The sequence below is a fragment of the Brachyistius frenatus genome, unplaced genomic scaffold (assembly GCF_029030835.1).
Source record: "Brachyistius frenatus isolate BFR_SWC_R1_liver_20210118 unplaced genomic scaffold, ASM2903083v1 Contig_27, whole genome shotgun sequence".
Taxonomy (NCBI): Eukaryota; Metazoa; Chordata; class Actinopteri; family Embiotocidae; genus Brachyistius; species Brachyistius frenatus.
In genome coordinates, this window is record NW_027210626.1 from 1,352,210 (window position 1) to 1,369,962 (window position 17,753).

Sequence of the window (17,753 nt, forward strand, 5' to 3'; positions counted from 1 at the left end):
CTCATATTACAGTTATTTGGGGTTAATACATTTTCTATTTTCATTCTAAATTGTAGCACCCATAACTTTTTTTTACAGTACTGTAGGCTATACTTCAAAGTGTTGTATGGTTTCCCTGCTTTAATTGATAGTTGTCGGATGCTTCAATGACTTCCTGGTATGTAAATATGACTACTTCCCTGCAGACACTGGAGTTAACTATTTTGTTTAGGCTTAGTAGGTCAAGGGAAATCACCACGATTTAAAGGGGATTTTTTTTTTTTTTTGACCTGCTGTGACTTGCTGGCATTGCGTGAACTTAAAAATTCCATTTCCTAAACCAGCAATACTTAACAGCTTTGATTTGTCACCTATTTTTTGGGATTCCCATTAGGAAAACCTTTAATTAAGTTTGGATCATAAAATTATTAGTAATATTAGTTATACTATAGCTACGTATTGTAGACACAAATATCATAGGATATCTTTTAGTAAAGATTTCAGAAGCTAGACTTATTATTATTACCTGAAATTTGAGATCCTCCATGGACATTATAAATGATAAGATAATTGAACAGTTATTCTAACAGTTGTGATGGGGTACCACGCGACCCGCAGCAGAAGGATTATTTCTCTATAAACTTCACGTCTGTGGAGCATCACTCTCTTATGGCTGGTAAAGGGACATTTTTAGGGCTTCCGACACCTGCAGGCGGCTACTGGTTTGAGTAACGGGACGTGTATGTGTCTGTGTCTATGTGTGTGTGTGTGTGCGTGCGTGCGTGCGCGCAGGAGGAGGAGGAGGAGGAGCCCGGGCTCCTTCGCGGTGATAACAGGCTGCAGCCTCAGCTCTGTTATCTTCCGTTCCCCGCCGTCTGAGCAGCGGATCTCCTCCGGACCTCCACCAGGATTTATTCATTTCCCATTAAAAGTTCCCTAAAGGCTGCAGCGCTCCTCTCATGGTGTCCCCGGGAGACTCCCCGGCATTCACTCGACTTTACGGAAACTATCGGCGAACGTTTTGGGGGTCTTGAAAATCATGGAAACGTGGTTTTTGAATCACGTCCTCGGTTGGTCTCTGTCGGTCCTCCTGCTCGGTCTGCCGGGGCCCTTCGGGGCAGGGACCCCCAGCAGCTACAGCACTAGTCCGGTAACGGATGGATTTCATCATTCGGCGGCCACAGACAAACTCGGCAACATGGACAACAATGCAACTTCGACTTCATACTCCAGCGAGAGTTTATCACCATCACAGAGGAACCTCCTGCTCACAGACACTGCTGAAACACACGCTGCTGCTGCTGCAGGAAACTTCGGTAAGACCACTGTTAGTGAGGCCTGCCAAGACAAGTGTAACTCCCATTACGATGAGAAGTCTTCTTTTCCGCAAACTAAAACCTCAGTAAATATTTGTATTTTCGCCCTGTTAAAATGAGCTGTAGCTGGTGGATGCAGCAGAAAGGTTCACATATGATGGCAGTTTGAGGTACCCCAACATTTTGTGTTGGGTAGTGGTCATCTCCTAATTACAACTGTGAACTGAAAGTGCATTGTCTGAAGTGAGCACTGTTTATTTTTATTTTTTTTACTATTTTGGCAGAATGGCTTCAATTCTAAATCAAAATGCCACTGGAATTATGTTCCTTTTGCTGCTGTGTACACGCCACAAAGTATAGAATGAAACCGCATTATTTTCTTGATGGATTGATTGGTCTAATAATTGTCAGACACTGAACAAAATGCCCACCACATTTGTCCCTACCCAAGTTGATATTCAGATACCCAGCTTTATTCAACCAGCAGTTTAAAACCCACATTTCAAAACCCATACTCTCTCAAAGTCTGAGGTTTTGAGAGATTGCAACAAGTCAGACTTTAACATTTCCACTGAAACTACAACCCTCACAATCCAGCTAGAGCTGCAAGAACTATTTGAATAATCGCTAATAATTTGAGTCAGTTCTTAAACTCTCTGTTTCCAGCTTCTTAAATGTGAATATTTAACAACTTTGGAAAGCACTGGTCAACACGTCTCATCATTTTCTGACATTATAAAGGCAAAATAGAATTGAAAAAATTAGACACTAACAGGTTAAATAATGTTAAAGTAATTCAATAATTGCAGCACTGATTAATTGGTTATCTAAATTGATACAGATCATTTCTTTGTCCTCTCGGTTAATCAGACACCAACTAATTGTTTCAGATCTCTTCCAGTATGAGAAGTCTTATTAACCCTCGTACGCCCACTTCTGGGGTTCTAATAGAAGAGGATTAACTGACCTTAAAAATTACGTTTTATAATAACCACTGATAACCGCTCATTACATGATCAGCAACCTCACTTGAGGAACTTAACTTTTTTAGTTGAGGTGCTGCTGTTTGTTATCCGGCTCACACAGGTGTTGATAAGGTGCATGAAATTGTGCCTTCCTTAAAGCTCAGCTTCTTAAAGACAATTATATATCAATCATTTAAAAAAAAAAAAGCTGCCCCTGAATCGAAGCAGACATGCAATTGAGGCTGCAAAAAACAATTGTTTTCATTATCAGATTAATTTGTTGATTATCTCATTGACTGATCCATTAGCCGTTCGGTCTTTAATATGACAGAAAATGGTGAAAAATGTTAACGGGTGTTTCCTAAAACCCAAAGTGAAGCCTGAATTATATTGCTTTGTCCCAATCAAAAGTCCACAATCAAAATATATTTAGTTTGTAGAGGACTAAAGAAACCAAAAAATATTCACATTTAAAAAGATGGAATCAGAACATGTTAGCATTTTTTTCATGGAAAAAAAAAAGTCAAAACAACTAATCGATTGTCAAAATAGTGGTCAAAAAATTTTCTGTCACTCAGCTAGTCAATTAATTGACCATTCTTGCAGTATTTTAGCAGGATTGTGATGCGTTTTGGTTTGGAGAGATGTGGCTCACACACGAGAGCCGCCAATTGAACTCTTTTAGATATTAAGTGGAGGGAAACCACATCTGAACAAGCACCCCTTTTCACTTCACTTTATAGCTCCAGAAAATTGGAAGGCAGAATGGGATTTCAGGCTCAATTTCCTGTGTGCAAGACCCCAATATCATCCATCAGTATAAGAAGAAAAGCTTTGTGGGTAGAAACAACTTTCAACCAAAAGGCCTGAAGTGGCAGGAAAGCATGTCTCAAAATATTCCTGCACCACTGGGATTTTTCCTCAAAGCAATTAAAGATAAAACATTAGAAAAGCCTTTAACTGCTGATACACGTTCTTCAGAAAACAAAAGTTTTATCCCTCAAGTGAGTTGCTGTACTGGAAACAGAATAACTCTTCACCCCTGAAGAAAGGAGGATTGAAAATTGAAAGTATGTATGAAAAAAAACAAAAACGTTTTTACCATCAAGATGCTTAACGCAACCATTTACAAGGATGATAACAAAATAATGTACTATAACACATCCAATAATGACTCGGATCTCGACATTAGACTGCGCTAGCTGTAAATAATTAGTCTTTTTTTAAGGCAGTTTTGCTGCTCTAATTTACACTATTATATTTGTATACTCTCAAAATCACAAAAATGCAATTGCTGTCACGTTTAAATACAAACCTACTATGATTACAGCTATACTACTGGTAATAAATTCTGTTTATCAAATACTTCCATAAATCCTCTGAAATGGTTAAAAAAAAAGTTGAGAAAAACTAGCAATCAGGGATTACAGTAATCAGCGAAGGTAGTAATGTAATGCAAACCTAAAAACATTGGTCTCAATTTGTGTCTGTGGCAGTAGAATAAACAGCAAATGCTGCACTACAGTATAGATACTCCTTTAGTGCTACAAGTTTAATAATTTTAGTAGAATTTAAAACGTATTATTCTTATATTAAAACGTATGTATTCATTTGAAGAATTTTTGTGATGCAATCTATATTTCCTACTAATTTAAAAAATAATGTAACATGTGGCAGGCTAATAAAGAAAATGTTTTTATTCCTATTTGCCCTGTCTCGTCTAGCCTCGAGTAACATTGCGCTAACTTATGTCAATGTTTTTAACGCAATTTAACATTAAATACTTGAGCAACTGCAAAAGCTTACGTTACATTTAAGCTACTTATAACTAACGTAAGCTAAACCATACCCTCCGTCTTCATCCGAACTTTTCATGCTTATGGGTGAGGCAAAACGTGACACTGACACGATTTCCCCTAGTGGACTGGCAGGAGTATTACAAGCTTTGGTGTGATACCAGCTGCAAGGGTTTGAAAGCCGTGACATTGAGCTTTTCATTGATGCTGCAAAGGAAACTTAAGACAGAAAGAATTTATACTTTCTTCACCCAGATTTGACTCTGAATCACTGCGCCTGCCCTAAACCAGCCTTTAAAGTCATCCGGCGTCAAACGTACAAAACGGATTATGAATATCAACTATAACCAAAAACTTCCTATTTCCTATCTGGACTGTGAAATGAATATCAGCAGGTCTATTCACAACACTGCTACAGTATCATCTGAGCTCATGGATATGCTAAATACATTAACTTGAATCAATGTGCGAATTGCACAGTTTCTGAAGTATAACAGATGTTAAAAGATGTCACTGACAACAGTTGAAAAATAACCAGCAGAGGATCTGGGAGTGTCCATCACTTGCTGCCAACACCACGTTCCAGTCTGAGTTTTGATGGCCAGACTGGATCCAGAAAGAGAAAAGAAAGTAATAAGAGAGACACATGCAGAGGAAGTGAGAGAGGAGAAGAGTCTGGTGGTCCAGCGCTCCTCGTAGATTCACAGTGAACAGACTGCTGGCAGCACTGGCTCTCATCCTCAGAGTGCTGTTGTTCCCGTCCTGGACACCAGCAAAGTGAGAGGCTGGCAGACGACACGGCATCAGAGACAGACAGAGAAAAACCTCTCGCACACAAACGTGTTGCCCGGCTGACTCGTGTTTTAGTACTCTTGATACTTTAAGGCTTTTGTTTGTGAGGTGCTTGTAGGCTAAGTTAAAGCTGCTCACCGCACTCTGAAGTTCAGCAAACCTTCACGCTGGATGAATGCTCCCTAAACAACCAGGTGTTACGCCATAGCCTGTAAGGCCGCGTCAGTCTTACATTTTAACTCGCCTAAGCGTGAAAAGTTAGTTGCCTTCATTTTAGGCACCAAAACTCTTGTGGTTATCTTAAGGAAAAGATCAGGGTCTAGGTTGAAAAAAAAGTAAGTAGGTACATCACGTAAGCAACTTAACGTACGTTATATTTGTTAAAAACATTTCATAATGAAAGTAACTTACTTGCATTACACGGACTCGGATATCGGTCCCCCAGGTGAAAGTCCTGTGTTTGATCTATCCAACCCCTCCTCCTTCAACCATGGTCATACATGCATGCGTTTTTCACGCCAAGACGAGACAAAATGTGATTGACACGATGTCCTCTAGTGGACTAACAAGTGTATTACATGTTTTGGCACAATACCATGCTGCCCTAAAAGGCCATTTATGAAGGAAGGTGTTTTATGTTAAATTAATAGATACGGTATTTGACCAGTGCCAAACATCCAACAGACAGTTAACAACAAACTTGCAAACCTATATTAGTTTTGAGCAAACAGAATTTTTACTGAGCATTTGCTGTAGAACAAAACAGCTAAAAAGACTATTGGATCAAGCATTGGACTTTTACTAGTCAGATGGCCATAACTATGATTCTAAATGAATCATAATGTTACCCCTTTTCCCATTGCATGTGTAAACAGGCAAAGCTGGATGTGTTCCTTTGCCCTCAGATAAACATATATAATCACTAAAGATCTAAAGTAATGTGTTCATATACAAATGATTCAGCTGTGGATATTAGACATGAAAACAATGTAGATGCAGAGTATTCTGAGATGCATGCTGTTTAATTGTGAGATTGTGACACTGACTCCAGCCGGGGAAATGTGTTGCATGTCATCCCACTCTGCCCCTGGTTCCTGTCGGTCTCTTCTGTCAACTGTAAAAGGCAACATGCCAAAACATGAATCTAAAACAAGATTCCTACTCCACAACAACATTCTTTTCACTTCTGGATGTGTTCAGGGAGTTTAAAATGACTTAACATTTTTTTTAACCAGACTAAAAAAGACTGATTATGGACACACACACACCCAGATTCATGGTGACCGTTTTTTTCTGCCGGGGCCTTGTGCTCACTCAGCTTTAGGAAGGAAATGGCTGATTCCCAACAGAGACAGTCACCGCCATATTTAGGAGTTCAAGCCATTGTTAGAGTCGACAAGCTGGCTGCCAGTTGTTCTCCACCCAAAATCATTGCCCATGTATGCATTCTGACAGCTTCTTGTCACTTTCTGCAGCCTAAACAGGTCAGAGACAGCTTGGAGATCACCCTCTGGTGGCCACAGATTGAATTGACTGCAATGTGAAGTAAAATTGTGTTGAGAAAAATGAAAAGTAACGCTTTAGAGATCATAATTCTTTTTTTTAATTAGTGCGATAAGATCTATCAGTGTTTTTTTTTTAATAAACACTAAAGTTCAGAGCCTAACGTGACATGCAATAGTACAAAACCCAAATACCTTAAATTAAAAGCCTTCTAAAACAGAGAGGCTGGAAACAAGTGAGCTTTTTGGCATTTTCGCTTGATAATTGACTGAAAGGAGTATCAATATCGATAGAGGTGTACATTATCTGCTAGATAATTGGAGCACTATTTTATAGAAGTTTCTCGTCAGTGCTTCCAAATTGATGTGGAACCAGTATTTTGGGGTAGTTTTTCTGATTAATAACATCAAATAGTAAATAAACCATAAAAATGTTGATGATGAATTTAGTGAATTGAGTGTTTGATTGATTGAATATTTAGTAATGATATGTATTTTCTTCTTCATCCACAGACACTGAGCAGACACAAACCCTCACAGAAACAAGCAGCAGGTCTCTAGAGGCCATAAATCTCTCTACTGAGCCAATCACCTCCACCCTTGTAACCACCACTGAGGCCAGCAGCAGCGACAGCATCAGCATCAGCAGCAGCGACAGCATCGGCAGCAGCAGCAGCACCGGTGGCATTGGCAGCAGCATCGGCAGCAGCAGCAGCAGCATCAGCAGCAGCAGCAGCAGCGGCGGTATCAGCAGCAGCACCACCGGCGGCAGCAGCGGCGGCGGCATCGGCAGCAGCAGTAGCGGCATCAGCAGCAACAGCAGCAGCAGCGGCGGTATCAGCAGCAGCACCACCGGCGGCAGCAGCAGCGGCGGCATCGGCAGCAGCAGCACCGGCGGCATCGGCAGCAGCGGCAGCAGCAGCAGCACCGGCGGCACCGGCGGCATCAGCAGCAGCGGCAGCAGCAGCAGCACCGGCGGCATCGGCAGCAGCGGCAGTAGCAGTAGCGGCAGCAGTAGCAGCAGCAGCGGCGGTATCAGCAGCAGCACCACCGGCGGCATCGGCAGCAGCAGCAGCAGCAGCGGCGGCATCGGCAGCAGCAGCACCGGCGGCATCGGCAGCAGCAGCAGCACCAGCACCAGCAGCAGTAGCGGCATCAGCAGCAGCAGCGGCAGCAGCAGTGGCAGCATCGGCAGCAGCAGCAGCAGTAGCGGCAGCAGCAGCAGCAGCGGCAGCAGCAGTGGCAGCATCGGCAGCAGCAGCAGCGACAGCATCGGCAGCAGCGGCAGCAGCAGCAGCAGCAGCAGTAGCGGCATCAGCAGCAGCAGCGGCAGCAGCAGTGGCAGCATCGGCAGCAGCAGCAGCGACAGCATCGGCAGCAGCAGCAGCAGCAGCAGCAGCAGCATCGGCAGCAGCGGCAGCAGCAGCAATGGCAGAAGCAGCAGGGACTGGAATGACTTTACAAACACAGACCAGATGCCAGGCATCTCCCATGCTGTATCCTGGGAGGCCAGGTCCCGGGTGTTTACAGAGGACACCAGCCTGGCCCAGGACAGCTCAGACACCACCGTCCGACTGGGGGACGCCACGGCTTTGGTGTCGCAGACAGCCGACCTCGACGACAACACCTACACCACCACGATCAGCCGAGCTGGGGAGAGGACCCTGCTGTCCGTCACCTTTTCCTCCAGCAACAGCACATCATCTGCTTTTACAGAAGACTCCAACTCACATCAGCCTCCCTCCACCTGGGGGATTCCGCCGAGGCCTGCGGAGACTGAAGACTACACCTCCAGTGCCGCGTCCACGAGGACTACTGGAAGGGAAACAACCGACCAGCACATGACCGACTCCTTCAAGGGGACATTTTCAGAGACTGGGATCCCAGTGGGGTCAAGAGGAACCCAGAGTTTAACTGGACGACCTAACACAACCCGGCATCAACACACGTCAACGCCAGAGGAAATCTTCGACTCAACACCACCTCTCAGGGTGACGGAGCCCGGCACTGACCAATCTGAAGTGTCCGTTTCCTCCACACCTCCTTTCACCTCAACCGCAGGAGGTCCTGCCAACATCTCGGGGACAGACCAGGGGTTGGACTCCAGTGTTGGAGCTTCCACCGAGTCTTCCAGTGGAGCCCAGAGCTCCAGCACTCAAAACCTGGAGGGCACTGAAGGGCTTTCACCCCAGACCAGAGAGGACCATGTGGGCTGGGGTCTGACTGCCGTGCCCTCTACAGTCAGCAGCAGTACATCTGAAATCGATGCGTCAGTGACAGACGGGCCCATGCCGGTTACTGAGGTCTTCCTCACTACCACACCTGCCACTGTTACAGCAAGGTATGTTTTATTGTTTATTAAACAGAATTTTCTTTTTGTGAGAAAACATTATTTTGGCAGAGAAATCATGCTCTATACTGCCCAATGAAGCTAGGTGGAGAGATGGTCAATGCCAAGTTGGAGCAAAGCTAAAATAAAATAAACTTTTTAATTCTGAAAAATATTCATTCTAATGAGCTCAATGGTACCTCAGCTTTAAGCTCTGGTGTGGTAAAGCTACCTTGAAATTATGTTTTTAAAAGTAATATATAGTAAATGTATTTATTAAAATAATTTTAGCTTGAATATAAGAAGGGATGGACACTTAGCCAACTATGAGCTATGGCCCCAAATTAACCAAACTATGTTTTTTTCTAATTACAGTTAAATAAGAAAGCTCAATGAAGGCATTTTACATTTTGGATTCCATCGAAAGGCAGAGTGTATCATTTGCAGTTTTTAGACAGTATTTAGGTTCCTTTTTTCTGACTTTCTGACTACCTATTTACTGATCTCTTACTTTGTAGGGCAGTATACTGTGTAACTTTAAAGGAGCAGGATTTAGTGGTATCAGAGTGTAGACAACTTAACGTCCCTCCTCTCACCCTCCCCTTCGAAGTGTTTAGGAGAATCTCCGGTGGCCATGAACCTCACACTGAAGGCCCTCTCTAAGGCCAGAGTTTGGTTTGTCCATTTTATGCTACAGTAAAAATATTGCAGTGTAACATGGCACACTCTGTTGAGAAGGACCTTCCCCCCCATGTAGATATGAAGGGCTTATTCTTAGGTAACAAAAATACATCTGCCAGTAGATGCCACTGAATCCTGCACGTCAGTGTCACGTCAGTCTAGAGGTGCATTAGTCTTTGTTATGACAACGATTCAATGTATTTTTTTGAGAGACTTAATTGGTTTATCTTTTCTTTAACAGATTTCAGACAACAGAGGAAGAAACTTTTAAAGCCACCACCTTCACCAGCACGACGGCCGCCACCACTCCTCCCCTGGTTACGAGGCCCAGTAGTACATCTAGTAGCTCTATTCCAGGATCCCCTACTGAGGCAACCGTCCCATACACTGCACGCTCCACCACAGCCTCCACCTTCACCCTGCAGACCTCTGCAGCGCACTCAACTCTCAGTGGCTCACCTAACCAAACGCCTGGACTATCTACTGGGACGCCTAACCCTACCAGTGTCAGCACCCTGCAGATTGAAACAAGCACAGGAACTCATAGGATCACCACAGCTCAGAGCCAGTACATCACTACAACCTACACCCACAGCACCCCAACCAACCCGACAGAGGCTTTCCACACCACCTGGAAACAGGCCGACAGAGGAACCACAGAGATGGTGGTGACAACACCGACTACTGAAGTTCAACCCACCAAAGTACCACCACCACCACCACCCAGTGAGTGCAGTGACTTTTTCCACTTCAAACAGCAATCCTTGGCATGCAGTTTTACAGCAGTTTCACAGTTACTCTTTTTTTTTTAAATTTAACTGTGGTGGCTTGTTGTTACATGATTTTTGTATTCACTATAACCAAAACAGAAATGTTCAAGTACATCAGGTCGTATGTAGCAGGAAATTTCCCCTCAAAACTTAGTTGTGCATTTTGCAAACGTATCTCATTTCAAGCAATGTTTCTTTTTCTTTGAGTAGACTACTATGGTAATAATGTTAATGTTGAAAATGCACTGAAATTAATTTAAAGTATGATGGATTATAATCTTCCAAACACTTTAAAAATCATATCACTTCCAGGTCATTCGTCAGGAGATATACGTGTTGTCTTGCATAATGTATGGTATAGTGCATAAGTATGAACTTTTAAGCTCAACTCAGCCACAAGTTATGTGTTCAATCAAGTTACGCTCTACAGGTTTTTAGGTTTCATTATAATTGACCGTTACTGAGTGCAGACACTTTAATTTGAATGGATAGGTTAAAGAAAGGTAGTAGTCCTTAACAAGTCAATATGTATCACTGATGTCATTATACAAAATAAACACTGATGTCCATGTATCTTGGAAATGTTAGGAGCGTAAAGTAAAAGAGTTTATTTAAATTACCACAGATCTGTTTTCTGAAGAAGGTGCTCCCTTGTCGTTGATTAATTTTCAAGTGATACACTTTTTGGAAGGGCCTCTGATGTGCTGATCATACTGCAGTGATGTCTACACTTGATCGTATGAGTTTTTAGAATAATGCAGAGAAAAGCAGACAAATAGAAAGATACTGAAACCAGGTCAGGTGTGAAAACATGCTTCATAAAACAATCACTTTATGAGACTGATGAGAAGTCGGTGTGGAAACAATGTACTCGTATGTGCCCAAAGAACACACTGTTTTTAACTTTTTAAGGCTTCAGTTTCTAAAATTGAAGGTAAAACCCTCTTTTTATTCTTTGAACTCCAGGTAACCCCTGTGTGTCCAACCCTTGTATGAATGGAGGGATGTGCGTGAGCTATAAAGGGCATCAGTTCACCTGTCACTGTCAGCAGGCCTGGACAGGACAGACCTGCAACCAGGGTGAGCATCGCCTCTCTTCTCCCTGATAGTTTGATAACAACACTGTCAACGTGCATGCTACCACAGGTTCTGTTTCAATGCACAAAATTCTTTAAATCTTCAAAATATTTCAAACCGAAGTAAGTTTTCATTTAAAAAAAAAAAAGTTCCTGAGGGTTGAAATTTGAATTGATATCTATGGATTCAGTGAAGTCCCTTATAAATGTAATATTGTAATGCCTGCATGTGCTGTGTGTTTAGATATGAATGAGTGTGAGCAGGACCCCTGCCCTGTTGGCTCCAGATGTGTGAACACGCGAGGCTCCTTCAGCTGTGAATGTCCGCTGGGCTTTGACCTTGAGGATGGACGCACATGCTCCAGAGGTAGCACCGCTCTACATATACATCTACATACAAGTATATTATCGTTATTATCTCTGGAGTCTTAAGACCTTATTTTAAATCACTGACAGTATAATTTTTTTCTCTCCACAGCAAAGACATTTCTGGGAACTTTCAGTGTTAACAGACTGCCACATGACCCCAGTACTTTCAAGAGCGCCACCATGCATGAGATCCAGAGAGAGATCATTCAGCTGGTGAGAAACAAATCTACATCGCTGTGCCTTCTCTGCACATTTCGGAGAAAATCTCTACTGGATTTAAGTCTGTTATATCATATGCTCTTGTCTCTTCTGCAGCTCAATGTGTCGCTGTCAGTCCTTCGAGGTTACAGTCGCTCCACACTGAGTAAGAAGTAAGTTCTTGTTATCACTAAACTTTTTGATTTCTCTACATTTTTTGTTGTTGTGTCATATTTTTTAAATAAAAAAAAGAAAAAGCTTTCACAACCCGTTTTTTTTATTTATTAGAAAAGAAAAACAAACCCACACTGTAAGATTATCTTTGCAGTTTCCAATGCATTTCTAACAATTCTAAAGTGATTTTCTCAGTATACCGACACATTTTAAGAATGCTAAAACATTCATGAAAAAAAGCATCACTTGTCATCATGAAGGGGGTTGCTCACGAGACAAAGCAGTGCTCTAACATTGACTTCTGATCTCCTCCCCACAGAGAGGAGGACAGAGTTCATATCTTGGCAGTCAACATGTTTTCCATATCCACTGACGTGACGACTGCTGAGGTCTACAACAGTATCCAGATGTCTCTCAGCAACTGCAGCTCCTCGTTGGCCCACTGCCGCATGGCCCTGCACCACCAGCTCACTTACCACAGTGAGTATATTAACCAGAAATAACACGTGCACATCGACATGATCAGCTGTTTTGTTTTAACGGGTTTAATGCTATCTCCAACTTGTAAATTATATTGAGAGCGGAAATTTAAAAGTGATTGAGAGTATATTTACAACCACCAGAGGGCATAGCTTGGCCATAAATAATTATTCTGTGAACAGTAGTATGATACATTTGAGAAAACATTATATACATAAACTACATTGTACAAAAACATCATGTATATGCTATTTTTCACAGCATAATATGACAAAAAAAATCCGATGGTTAAAATGTAGGAAATGGTGCTGGACCATTCAATGCTAAACTATAGGGTACAAACACCATAATTTATATACAGCATCAATGAAGTGCATTGGTGTTTTCTGTATTCTCTGACTTCTAATTTTGTCCAAGTTATGATCTGATTGTTAAAGTCCTGAATAATGCTGTCCTCACTGTGTTCCAGTGGAGAGTCTATGTGTGGCTCAGAGGACTCAGTGTGACACAGAGCGCTCCACCTGCACAGACAGCAGTGGCACAGCCCACTGCCAGTGTCTTCAAGGATACTACAAACACAATCCTGATGACTTGTCCTGCTTAGGTAAGGTCTTCTTCAGTTTCATTGTATTTTTGTTTATGCCCATAAACTAGATCGTGGCAACCAAGTGAAGGGAAAGCATAATATTATATAGTTAATTTACCGAAAATGATCTAAAAAGTACTGGCTTTTGAGACCCTTTATACCAAACTGTGTAATTCAAAGTTTCCACACAAAACATTTCGTTTCAGATTGCGGGGATGGCTACAAGTTTGAAAATGGCACCTGTGTCCCGTAAGTTATCCTTTTATTTTATTTTAGTATCAATCCAGAAATGTTGAAAGATTTAAGTCCACTGCAACTTCTATTTCAATTTTTCAGGTGCATGTTTGGGTTCGGAGGATTCAACTGTGGAAATTGTAAGTGATTCTCACAGACCAATGTCAGCTCAACTTGAATCTGTAAATGTGTGTTTTTGTAAGTGCAGCATTAAATGTGTTGTTATTTAACATTGCAGTTTACAAGCTTATCGCAGTCGTGGTGTCACCTGCAGGGGGCGCCCTGCTCCTCATCCTCGTCATTGCTCTCATTGTCACCTGCTGCAAGTAAGATTTCTCCTTGGCTTGCTATTTCTTTCCACTTTATCATTATATTTTTCAACATTCTCTAATCAGTACAGTAATCTGCCATGTTAAACCTTAATTTCAAGGCATCCTTTTTTCCTGACCTATGCAACTTTGCTAAATGACTATAAGGACTAGCGTTACCAAATTTTCCACGCACACTAGATTTGGTAAAGATTGGATGAAATATGGACAGTAGGAGACACTACAGATATCATTTGTTTAATGTCATGCCATCTGGCGGCCATATTCCACAAGTTTGTGGGTGGCTGCTCGGTGCTCCTATGTGCACGGTTGTCTAAAAGTTGGTTGCAAAACAAAGATCCATTCAAGAGTTATTTGACTTTGAATCTTTTGAACACCCAAAAAAACCCGCCCACTCAAATTTGGGAACCAATTGCAGGAGAACGATAGATAATATCACAAATGATCTAAGAAATTCCCAGAAAAAAATAAGAGTTTTTCCGCTATGAGTCATGGTGTGGGAGGTATTAACAGTAAACTGAAATATTGAATAGTGTGCCACGTGGTGGCACTATTGAGGGGAAATGCCAGCGGTCTTAGTTGTACAAGGTGTGATAGCGTTTGCAATTGGATTTTTTTTTTTTTAAATATTGCAAAATAACAAAAACACCTCCATTTTCGCTACTTTTTTGCAATTTCAACAAAAAAAAAAATACAACGGAGCTCGAAAAAAAGTCATAGCAAACCATTCCCAATAGGGTCACACCACATACTTGAATTTGGTGCATGTTGTCCCAAAGCTGTACGAGTTATTCGGTACGAGCACCCCTCATCATCTGAATCAGTTAACCTAAATTACAAAAAACATTCTCAGTTAGTTTGGTGACGTAAATTTTGATGAACTGTGGTAATAGTTTTACTTTTAAAATGTTTCAGGAAAGACAAAAATGACATCAATAAGATCATTTTCAAGAGTGGAGACCTGCAGATGTCCCCATACGCAGACTTCCCTAAAAATAACCGGATATCCATGGAGTGGGGCAGGGAGACCATAGAGATGCAAGAGAACGGCAGCACGAAAAACCTTCTACAGATGACCGACATTTACTACTCCGTAAGGAAATATATAATGTCACTTTAATTATTTTTTTTTCTTACATTTGTATTTCTTGTTTAAGACTTAGTTTTTGTCTGTATGGACGCAGCTGATGAATCGCATCACGGACTTCATTTTCTCTTTCTCTTCCCCCTCAGCCTGCCTTGCGTAACTCTGACCTAGAGAGAAATGGCCTGTATCCGTTCACAGGTCTGCCGGGCTCACGTCACTCGTGCATTTACCCTGCCCAGTGGAACCCTTCTTTCACCAGTGACGATTCACGGAGAAGAGACTACTTCTAAGTGCCTCGCTTTAACATACACGCCCTCAGAAACGTACCATCTGTCACACTGACAAAAGAGATGTGTCTTGATGGTTTTCTTTCACGGTCACAATGTGAGCTGCACTGTTTTTGAAAACCCATTTGACCGGCTGCATTCAGGGTTGCACACTAAATATGTAAATGTGTGTGTCTGCACATTATGAAAGTACATATTTTTGCAAGTAAAATGTGTCCTTGAGTAACCATTTCAGTGTTTTTGCATGTTTTAGGTCATTTACTTCAGCTCATGTTACCTAATATTTTCCCCGCCTTACATGAAGCCACTGATTGTCATTTGCTTCAGTGTGGAAGTAGGTGATCCATTGCGGTTAACATCACCCCTGCCCACCTGTTGTCGGAGTTATGTTGTTGCTGCCTGGTGACACAGTGCAGATTTGTTTGAAAAATCTGCTCTGAATTAATGCACACTGATAATAAAAAAGCATGGATCATTTTCCTATGTGGGAATACACAGCAGTAACGTGTGTTGTGTTGCAAATAGACTAGAACATGCAAAAACACAGATGCTGTGGCTCATTAAATGCTGAAATATGAATATGGACACGCCACTGCTGTGATTTTCAAAAATAATCGTTTTCATCTTAGATTATAGTATGAGACCAAAAAAAAAATACACTGAAAGATGCATAAAGTTGAGTTTCATGCCAATAGAAATTGAGGATGACTTTGTAATCGGATGCCAACCTTTATTTATTCCATGTATGTCCACACTGTTGACATGTAGCACAATGGACGTATCATACATACACACTGACAGGGATAAACCTGTGGCTTTAAGTGTGTGAGTGTGTGTGTGTTAGTGTGTCTGTATCTGCATTTGTGTGTGTCAAAAAGAGACGCTGAGCAAGTATGTGCATCTCTTTAGTATTGATGTGTCTGAGGTTTGTGTGTGTTTGTGTGTTAAAAGTACTTATCTGTATACCAGAAGGATCATAACTGTCAATAAGTGTTTGAATGTAAAGATGTATTATAATTAGCTGTTTCTGTTGTGAATTCATATTTTTATGTGAGTGTTATCTTTCTTTGTGTAAATATGGTCTGTTGATTCTGGCGTTTTAGTCAGAAGTGCTTATTTAAGTAAAAACATATTGCACTGCATTTTGTCTCTGACTCTGATTGAAATGATCGTTGATTTTTTTATTTTTTTTATTTTATTTTTTATTTTTTAAACCCTTCTGATCCTCCGAGGCTTTTATGTTGTATAGTTGACAGTTTGTGTCAAAGCTTAAATTAATATATTTTAAAAAAAAATGTTCAAGCTTAACATTTATAAAATTAAGCTGTCAAAATAGTATCGTACATGGTTTCATTTTTAGTACAATTCTTTGTTTTAATATTTTGGTACAAAGCAAGGAGGACAACAAGTATACCTCATACTTAAAAAAAAAATAAGAATAACTTTTTTGCATATTTCCAGAGCTTTAGTTGCATCTCTGTTTTCATCGCTGGATGTTGTTAATTCTGTTGTTATGGTGATAGCTTAATTGTCACTGCAAGTATGAAATAGCAATAACAAACTACCCTGAAGTTAAGAGAACCGAATGGCACCTTCATAGCTGTTACAATAGAAACCAAATTCCATATTAAGTGGCTGTGAAGGATTGGAGTTCATAATTTAAAATATTAAATTCGAAACAGTCAGTGCTCCCAGCTGTGATATCGGGTTTCAAAGTCTTTTTTAAAATCAGACATGCTGATGTGAAATTATGGCACACAAATTAACTCAATCAGCAGACAGCAGCGCGCAGTAATAAAATAATTCACGTCCACATTTCATCCATTTTTAGACAGGTGGTATTATTTCATATGTTCCCACATTTTCTTTGGACTGGTATCTGTACAACTGACCTGTCCACAATATAAATTACTCTATGAAGTATAATAATTCTTAAACAGGCTATTAATGGCCTGATAATTCTGTGTGCTGTTCTTATATTACAAATAATAATTTAAAAAAAAAATCATAAAGGACTCTGGTACTCTTTTTCCTAAAGTACCAGACTTTCATTTCATATACTGGACGACATATGACATTTGTATGTTATTTTGGACGATATATGAATGTATGAATTTAATTTTTACATTTTGGAGGACATGCTGTACGATGATATTTTCAGGCCATTTTGGATGACATACAATAATATGTTAAAATAGGGTTACAGTGAACTTGACCTTTGAACACCAAAATAGTTCTTTCTTGACAGAGCTGATTAACTGAACAGCAGAAAAGAAGACTACACATTCATGACCCAGTAGCATTATTGCTGTCTGAAGAAATGTGAACTGAGGTGAAAAACAAAAAAACAATATTGTAATTGTATCTCACATAGAAATTACATCTATATTCCGAACTGTGATCAAAAGAAAGTGTCTGGTTTGTTTCTCTGGTGCCTTTTCCGACTAGACAAAATGCTGATTGTGGCAAAGGGGAAATCATTTTAATGTAGCATATCTAGAAAATGGAATATGCAAATAAATGCCCTGGAATTTAAGTCCAACACTGGGTCTGTAATTTTTATTAACCAGAATAAAATAATGTTGTATTGATGAAAATGCAAATTAACTGTTTGTTTTTTTGTTTGTTTTTTTTGCGCTGGTTATGTTTCAGGGTCCTGATGTTGTGCATTCTGGTTTACTGCTATGGCTTGCTGGGATGCTTATTAGACACTTGTTATTAGAAACAACTGTCAAAAATATGCCATCTAAGGAACACAAACTCATTGACTGAGCTGCACTTATGTGGAAATCATTTCCCCTGG

At 40.8% G+C, this 17,753-nt stretch overlaps 1 protein-coding gene across 1 annotated transcript; it reads left to right on the forward strand.

Annotated features, from left to right (window-relative positions):
• The first annotated feature begins 492 nt into the window (after positions 1 to 492).
• Positions 493 to 16,092, forward strand: heg1 (heart development protein with EGF-like domains 1). Its single transcript, XM_069698518.1, is given in 14 exon segments — positions 493 to 1,295; positions 6,864 to 8,691; positions 9,602 to 10,086; positions 11,097 to 11,210; positions 11,451 to 11,573; positions 11,685 to 11,788; positions 11,891 to 11,950; positions 12,274 to 12,427; positions 12,897 to 13,031; positions 13,220 to 13,262; positions 13,350 to 13,387; positions 13,486 to 13,573; positions 14,492 to 14,669; positions 14,810 to 16,092. Coding segments are annotated over 14 exon segments (3,771 nt in total). The 5' UTR covers positions 493 to 1,018; the 3' UTR covers positions 14,954 to 16,092.
• Positions 16,093 to 17,753: the final 1,661 nt, after the last annotated feature.